This window comes from Galleria mellonella, unplaced genomic scaffold (assembly GCF_026898425.1).
Source record: "Galleria mellonella isolate WM207_F2 unplaced genomic scaffold, CSIRO_AGI_GalMel_v1 utg87, whole genome shotgun sequence".
Classification (NCBI taxonomy): Eukaryota; Metazoa; Arthropoda; class Insecta; order Lepidoptera; family Pyralidae; genus Galleria; species Galleria mellonella.
This window is the reverse complement of record NW_026442166.1, coordinates 1728978-1738798: the sequence shown is the minus strand read 5'-3', so window position 1 is coordinate 1738798 and position 9821 is coordinate 1728978. Positions and strand designations below refer to the sequence as shown.

General features: G+C 30.1%; 1 protein-coding gene across 1 annotated transcript; it reads left to right on the top strand.

The window, feature by feature from the left end:
* Positions 1 to 92: 92 nt before the first annotated feature.
* On the top strand, positions 93 to 3871 carry LOC113509372 (uncharacterized). The gene is made up of 2 exons (XM_026892691.3): positions 93 to 321; positions 454 to 3871. Exon 2 carries the CDS (start codon positions 468 to 470, stop codon positions 1965 to 1967), a length of 1500 nt encoding a protein of 499 aa, XP_026748492.2. The 5' UTR covers positions 93 to 321; positions 454 to 467; the 3' UTR covers positions 1968 to 3871.
* Positions 3872 to 9821: the final 5950 nt, after the last annotated feature.

Here is a 9821-nt window from a genome sequence, read left to right as displayed (position 1 = left end):
TTGAGTCAAGCTGCAGTTAGTATTTAGTCTTATTACAAAACTTATATTCTGTGGAGAAAAAATTATGGCAACCGAATCTTTTAGCACAAATCTAAACTGTCAGTGTCAAATTAGTAACTGTAAATCATTGAAAAGTATTTTCTTGTTTTTAGTTTTGATTTTGTAATTTTTAATATTAAACGGAAAATAAAAATATTTAAGTAAAATACACATTCATAAATTTCATTTCTTATCCAATAATTAACTTCTAATCTGTTAATCAAGTAATTATCAATCCACTCATCCACTGCATGGCATCACAAATGATACCTATAGTTTTGAGTAAGTTTTAGCTTACAATTAGTGAATTCTCACCTAACAAGGATTTTAGTTGTACTTTTTAAATTTCTGATTCTAATTTTAGTAGCTCATAAAATACATTTATATAATTACAACACTAATGATCTATTTTAGATGCCGGCAAATAAATGAAGTCCGCCCATAAACCAGGCGTAACTATGAGGAAATATTACCAGCTGATTCTTGTTATTGTTTGTTTTGTGAGTATCGTCACACTACTTATTTACCGGCATGAATACTATAGGTTACGGTATGTACTGGAAGTGTTGAACTTCTTCGGGAAACCAGGTCTTTCCGAGATCGAATTTTGCGGGCCTGGTTTCAATGCTACCATGCTATCAGAAATATTAAGAAACTCCTCCATGGAGGTCCGGGAAACGCCACCGCTGTTTCAAGAAATCGACGATAGTTTCTATTCATACTCCTCTTTTCTGCAATCATACCAGAAGTATGAAAAACTAACTCAAACACATGCACATAACATTGACACAATTGTTATTGGAAAAGCTAGTGTGCGACCTAATTTTAGATGCAATATCTGGCTGGAGAATGTCTCTAAACCAAAAGCTGGTCGATTCACTTTTAAAATAGTTTCAGAACCAATCAATGATTTTTGCTTATATATATTCCATTGTTCCCTGAGCAAAAACATAGGTAAACCCAAAGGTGTAAGCTTTTATATGAACAATTATAATATAAATCCAATTCATGCACCTATCAATAGAGTTATTGAAGTTAACACCAAACGTAAACCAAGAGAAAGGAGCAGTATTCGATTTGTTAATAATATAGAGCCCGCCATTTGTGTTATACCTAATAAAGTGCCATTAGTATCACGTGATTCATTTATAGAGTTTCTCGTATTTCACCATATGATGGGAGTGAATTCATTTACCATCTATGATAGCATGATATCTGAAGATATTATTAGAAGATTGAATTTATTACCCTCAGATATCACTCAGTGGACTATACAATTTTTTCCATTAAACTATCCTTTTGTCTTTGCAAAGTCATATGAAATTGTACATAATGCAATAGAGTTAGATTGTTTATTCAGACATTTTAAATTTGATAAGGATGAGTCAAATAAAGCTAGTCATGCAATTGTAATGTCATGGGATGAATTTTTGGTACCTCGTGTTCATACAAATATGAAGGCTATACTTGATGATTTTGATCCTACGAGAAAAACACGAACTGTAGAAGTAAAACCTCTGTTGTTCTGTTTGAACCAATATGATGATGATAATGCCGAGATAGGATATCCAACTGTTATGAAGAAAACTCATTACTATATGTTGTCTGAAGAGCTTAAGTCTATTTATATTAGAAACTTAGACACTATGACTAATTATGATGATATTTTTGATCTAGATTCTAGCAGTAAAATTGTGCCATTAGATATACTAGGAGTTCATAAGTACACAGAATGTAGGGATCCAAAGGCATACCATCCAAGTGGTGCTGGATACAATGAAACCCAGATGCAGGTATTTCAACATAAGTTTGAAGGTGCAATGTTGAAATTTGGTCAGAGCCTAGTAAGCAATAAAATATATAGACTGTATACATCAGGACAGATATGGGAGAAGACTCCTAGTGATAATGTACGAGATATGTTATAAGTATATGTATAGTGTATTACATTTTATACTTATATAAATGGGTTGTATTATATTAAAGGATGATATTATTAACTGATTGTTAAAAAAAGATGATTGATAAGAAAACAAATAACATAAATTATTCTTTTGTTATTGTTATGATATTTTTGTTATATATAATGTAACCTGTAATATAATGTAATTTTTAATTTTTTTTCTGTAAATACTATCTCTGTACCATTTGTACGTTTATACAACATTGTGTATTTTTACACAAACAAGATGGATGTTCAATTGGATTTAAGTTATTAATTTAGACTTTTACAGCGATTATAAGCACTTTTTAACAAATCATTGCTCATCTATAAATGGTTATATATTGACTCCAAATCTTGTTTAAATACCAAATAATACAATTTTGGTTTATTATTCTTAATTTTGATTTTAAGTGTTATGGTACCAAGAGAATTGTTGTGATGATTGTTACTGGAAAGTTGTGCCTTGCATTCGAAAGGGTTGTTATAATATCGCAACAAATATAATAAGACTGCTAATTTGTATCTATACTGCATTAGTTTAATTTAATCATGCATTAAATAATAATAAATACTCCATTGTCCAAATGCAATATAGATTTAAAATTCCTAGGTATTAAAATACTATGATTCCTTGTATACTTAAACTAGAGATTAAAGGTTAATAATGTAACATTGTGAGTAATTTATACTCACTAAAACAATCAATTACAGTAATAAAATGAGGATACCAAGTGTATGGAACTGAGATTAAAAATTACCACAAAGGTTTAGAAGTCTTACTACTCTTTCGTATAAAATGAAAGAAAACAATAAATAACAATGTCAAAACATAAAAAAAGTTTTGTTTTCAACGTTGATTGTGTATGCGATAGTCTATGGAAGTTTTTAAAATATTAATATGTATACATTTACTTCCATTTTTTATGCTGGCCATACGTACTATGCGCAAGGTATATATCCTATTTACCCAGATGATTTTGTACAGTTTTACTACGTTTTTCTTGTCACCTATATCTCATAAATGGAGTGTGTAATGACATATTTTTACTGTTATAATATTAATTCTCATTTTACAACACCGTCTGTGCAATGTGTTTCTTGTTGAATAATGACTTAGATAAATTTATTTGTTATATTATCATTTGCCTATTATAAAATTAAATAAACAAGAAATAAACTATGCATTAATATTACTGATCTTTTAGACACTTTTGTGCGTAACTTAAGTAAAATATACTATGACTATGTTTTATTTCTTAAGGCATTTGTCAAAATAGTTTAAAAAACAAACTAGAAACTTATGTTGTAATACAGTAAATTAAGACAAAACATTATAAATTGTAATTTTTAATCGACTTCAAAAAGAAGGAGGTTCTCGATTCAGTTATATTTTTTTATGTTTGTTACCTCATAACTTCCTCAGTTATACCTAAACCGATTTGAAAAATTCTTTATCTGAAAGGATATACTTACAGATAAAATTTCTATAGGACCACCCATAGAAATTTTATCAAAGTCGGTTCAGTACTTTAAGTTTTAGATCAAAAGAACTGGTTTTGTCATGATTGAAGTCGGTTTTTTGTGGGACACAATCTTTATTATTAATATATATATTCCATAGAGTCGTATCACAAAACATTTAGTTCAAATTATGTTATAAAACTAGATGTAAAAATTAGTATGTAACTTTACTCCTCCTTCAAAAACTAAAGTTATGATATTCCTGGGACCCGTACCCATTTTATTGTGTACTTACCTGTATAGGTACAATTATCTTTATTATTACATATTTTTAAAATTGCCATATTTAAGTATTTCACCTTGTTTTAACTTAAAATCAATTCTATTACTGCTTGCTCTCAATTCAATAAAACAATTTTATCAGAACTATTTTTTTTATTCCTCTCTTTACCCACAACCCAGTCATAGATATTTATATAGTTATGAATTTCCATTACGAGACACTTATTCACACCAGAGGGTCTACCATAAAATATTTTACAAAATTTCATGAATAAACGAAACAAATTTGATTTTAAAATTACATAATACGGCATAGTTAAAGGCTGATGACGGTATCAGCCTTTAACTGTCTACTGCTGAACATAAGCCTTCCCCTTGGAGGGGTTTTGCCAGAAGTTGCCACGCTTGACAGGCGGATTGGCAATCGCAGTTACATACATTTTGGAGACATTTTAAGAGGAACGCTGCTGTCCATCTCTCGCCTTTCTACACCTACGGGAAAGGAAGGAGTGACCTATTCTATCCACTACACGGCAATACATAATACATACCATTTAAAATTATTAAACATGTTAAAATATCGTTCCTTTGGACTGTAATAGTAGGATTTACGTCGAAGAAAATGTTAAACGTCCATTTATGTATTTTCACCGTAATTTCGATACGAACAAAAACACGAAATTGAGTATATTTCATGGTAGACCCCTGGTTATAGAAAAAAAATTAAGTGCTAAAGACTTCATACATCTCTTAATAATCAATTGTCATAATTAGTCTCATGCAAACAGCCCGATTCTTTTTTCGGCATTTCACATAGATGTACAAAATAGAAAAAAAAACATTAACCAATTGACACGTACTTCAGTGAATACCGAATGGGACCAAATACCATAGCATATGCTATGGTATTTGATAATGCCATAACGCCAATTTTCAGTGGGGCCATAGAACATGATACAGCGTTCATATATATGTAAAATAGAATGAAGAAATTCTAATATCTTGATTCCTTTCTCAGTTTATCTGAGAATAATCCTACAATTTAAGGCAACTCCATGTCATCATTACATCAATCAATCTGGACCTTTTAAAGACGTATAACCAGATTAAACCTTCCCATTGGAAATCCGTTTTATCATCCTTTCTATGCTTCTTTTTCTTACTTGTATACTTTCATCATCATTTCTGCCATTATCCGTCCACTGCTGGATCCTGTCCTGAGCCACCTGCGTCCACTCCCTGCAATGCATTTATGGTCGTCACTCCATCTAGTGGGGGTTGTCCTACACTGCGTTTGCCCGTATAGGGTCGTCACTAAAGAATCTTCCGATCTGTGGTAATATATAATACACTATATAAAGGTTCACTGGGAGATAATGTTTTATAGCATTAAGTCCGCTTTTGTAACAAACATGTTTTCATAATATGGTCAATAAAGGATAAATAAATATATTACATGGTGTTTTATGTCCAATATAATAAAAGACATTTAGTGATCTAAGTAAATGTTTATTTCATTCAGCTATACTAAATACAACAGGCGTTCGCCCGTTAACGTCACAGATCAAATCGACAAACAAAACGTACTAAAACTATATAGGAAGTTAAATCAATCAAAATCATTTATACATACAATACATTTTATAATATCAATGCAAACACTAGATATTATGGATAAAATGAGCATAATGTTGAGCAATACACAAATGTATTGTCGTTGCCACAAATCATATTAAAAAAAAAGTAATGGAGGGAATTCATGATTATTTAGATATAATTAGGTACTAAACAAGAAAAAAATATAAGTATATTAAAGCTTACTCGCATAACATTTAAATATTGCCACAAATAAATTTATTAACGCTACAATATTAAGTACCAACATCTCACTAAAGTAAGCTTAAATTTTTACCGTGATCAAAATACTGAATATGCGTGAAATTTGTAGCGCAATGAACTATTTCAGTGTACACTTAAAATAGTATGCAAAATTGTAATTTTAAAACAGAACTAATTACTTTAGAAGGCACGGATGTAAGGAGTTCTTAAATGCAGACGGCCGCGAGAAACGATGTTACAGTTTCGAGACCGTTCTGTGAATGTCTAGCGATATAAAATAGCTGCAATGGCTTCGTTCGTTCGTCATGGAAAATTATAACGTATAAGGAGGTAGTATTGAGAACAAAATAATAGTAAAAAAAAAATTACACAAAGAAATACATATCAAAGCTTTTACCAATCTCATGGTTGGACTAATTTGAATTTCATAACGCAAATTATCTGTACTATGTCATAGTTCTATAAATTTAACAAGTTTACTGTTTTTTTTATACAACATAAAATGGCAAACAAGCTGACAGCCCACCTGATGGAAAGTGGTAACCGTCGCCTATAGACATGAGCAGTACCATGAACATAACAGAGTATACTGTTTCGCCCATGATACCCCCCATGCGTTGCCATTCCTGAAGACTCAGGTGTTATTCCTCTGTACCCTGTAAATTCACATCATATCCCACCCTTTAAACCGAAACACAGTCATGCAAACACAACTGCTTTACGGTTGAAACACGAATGGGACAGAGGTACCCAAGCAATCGACTTTTGTACAAAGTCTCCTTTAAGGACTTTTTATTGTTGTCATATTTTATTTATCACAATATATCACTCGGCTCATACATTTTTGTTACTTTCTCAATACCCCCTTTTTACATAATTTTTATATTCATTTACAAATATGATAGTATACCTTCTTCTTGCTTCCAAAACAAAGTACATGTATGTATGGCAATATTTTTCTTTATTTTAATAGCATTTATCCATGTTAAAGACAAGATTAGCTTTCCTTCTTTAGTACCACTAGTAGACAAATCCAAATGTTTATTTTTGAAATTATTCACATAATAGAAACACCATCGCTGTAAGCTATCAAAATAAATCTTGATAACGTATATGATTACCATACAATTTGTATCCATGTACTTTGTTTAGGGAAGCTAATGTAATGAATTATAATTTTCATAACAAATCCTACTTGTGTTTATTGTGGTCTCTTACTGTACATAGTAAGCTGTATGAAATGCGCGCTTAGACCTATAATAAAAAAAAAAAATCCAGTGTATACGCAAACTATTATTCTATTTAATAAGGAACAATGATTTAAATGCATTCTGGCCATTGATTGCGTAAACACGGATAAGTTTCATTTTCAAATATAGAATCGATATTTTTTTTTTGCACTATTTATACATCGCTCAAAGACCTAATAAGAACTCCGTGTTAATTATTATAGATTGGAGAAACATTATAAAAATTATGATCTCGGTGCAAGTTCGCAATTATTCAGTGAAAATATAATATAATTTACTTATTGTCATGATGTTCTGAATACCGTCCGACGATCGATATGAAACTAGTTACAACTGTAACGCGATCCCATCAAAATATTATCTAATTAAAAAACTGAATCTTTGATCCACTGGAGTCCTGAATCTCGCCTCGCGCCTCACTAAACCCGTAAAAAATTAATTTGAAGTGCCCATTCACCCTCTATGATTTTTGTTTGCGATACAGTTTTAATAATTCTATTACTACTAAAATAGATATAAATCAAAAAGTAATTTGAAAAAGAGACATCGTCATCTTCCTACCGTTATTTGAATTATTTAGGGTCAAACATTTCATTTAACAATGTTTGTTTTGAGTAAAATTTTTGACGGATCCAGTGAAGTGTCCAGTCCAAATAAATTGAGGGACAAGTAGTACAGCTATGTACTTCGAGACAAGATTTTTAAAAGTCGAATGGATCATAGACCATAGATCGCTATGATATATAAATTTTACATTTCAAGTAATTTATGATTTTTTTATTGCGAGACACATAATTTGTTTACATAATAAAATCTGATTATTTAATATATAATTATTATGTATAATTTTCATTAGAGTGATTTCTTACAGTCAATATTTTCAAACATCAACGTTAATATATGTACAGTACACAGTATGAAAAGGTCAGTATCCTAAACGAGAGAATAGATAAAATATCACCTTTTCTAAAGACTAAATAGTAAAAAGGATTACAGTAAATGCACGAAAAATAGTTACATAGTCTTATAAGTTTTTTTTGTAACAACAGTATGTTAATGAGCTAAACAACTGTCGCGTGCAGATATTCTATGCAAACTTTAATATATATTAAAAAAAAAAAGTGCGTTCGTTCACGCTAATCTCCGAAACCGCTTAACCGATTTTAATAAAATTTAGTACAAGTGTAATGGGAGCTCCAACTTAAGCTTTAGGAACGTTTTTATCCTGATAAGAAAAAAGTAATCCGATAGATGGCGGTAGACAGTAAAAAGACGTATCTGGTCAGCTAATATATACCTATTTTATATGACAAACTTCTTTGGAATGTAATTTTTTGTTTTAATGTATTTTAATACTGTTAAATAAACATTGGTATTCCAAATAGTATACTTTATATATATATATGACGACAAATAATATCAAACAATAATCTATTTGAGATACGAGGCTTGTATATATATATATATATACATTTAATATTATAAATGTAAAAGTGAGTTTGTTTGTTAGCTTGCCTTCACAGCTTAACCAATTACTATGAAATTTGGTATACACTTACTATATGGAATGAAGAAAACAGGCTATTTATACCGGTCACGTGACAAAGTCGCCGGTAAAAGCTATAATTATAATAATATGTCAACTAAATTGAACATTTTGCATATAATTTCTGCACACAAGCCTATAGTAATATAGCCGAAAACCCAGACTTAGTCAACTATAGTCTAATCTAATGTTTTAGTTGTCATTTAATTGGAAAAATGTTTTTATTCGACTTGCGAGTGAATTCGGCTGTAAACCGATACTTGTATGTTTTATTGTTATATATATATATATATATATATATATATATATATATATATATATATATATATATATATATATATATATATATATATATTATTAGTATAATATAGATGAGAAGTTTTTTTTATACGACTTAGAATGGCAAACAAGCTGACGGCCTACCTGATGGAAAGTGGTAACCGTCGCTGATAGACACGAGCAGTACCATGGACATAACAGAGTATACTGTTTCGCCCATGATACCCCCCATGCGTTGCCATTCCTGAGGACTCAGATATTATTCCTCTGTACTCTGTAAACTCACGTCATATCCCACTCTTCAAACCGAAACACAGCCATGCAAACACAACTGCTTCACGGTTGAAAGTTTTGTTGTTTTCGAAAATCATAAGGATGTATTATTTTTATATTCTTATAAATATACAGGGTGAAATCCAAGTCGTCAGCTGTATATGCGATAATACCTTATATCCACGCTACAGAATATATTAGGACAAATTTTGTGAATCATAAATTCGAAAATGGGTAATAAATGTGAGCCTCACGTACTAACTTGCATATATATATATATATATATATATATATATATATATATATATATATATATATATATATATGTTTAATATTACAATATGTATATCTCGTTATATATCTATTTATTTACGTAATATATAATAAGTATTTAGATGTATGTTTTATAACATGAGCGATTTATTACTACATACACTTCTAGGGCCAAATAGTTACCATCTTTTTTCTTTTCTCCTCTACCCAAAGGTTGCTTTAACAATAAATCCGCCTTTTGCCTTTTTTTTTAAGTAATGCAATAGAGTAAATAAATAACTAACTTAGCAGCTGAACAAACATAAAAAAATAGTGTTATTATGGGAGGCACATTTTTTTATCGTTTTTCGATCCATATTTCTTTGGTAATAATAATTAATGTTTTTAGCAGAACACTTCCTTGACAGAATGACGACTTCACCCTGTACATAAGTTACATAATACACATACATACATAATATAAATACACGTTAAAACATACAAATATCTGTTCGGAACTTTATTACATTATAACTTGATAATAGCCAATATAACATTTTCTATTATATTTAATAAACATTTCAACATATTTACACCAATAACAGTTCACTATAATCGATATACGATTAACATTAATCGATTATCGATTCACAAT

Coding starts and splice junctions, on each gene's coding strand:
- LOC113509372 (XM_026892691.3), top strand. CDS start 468: ATGAAGTCCGCCCATAAACCAGGCGTAACTATGAGGAAATATTACCAG.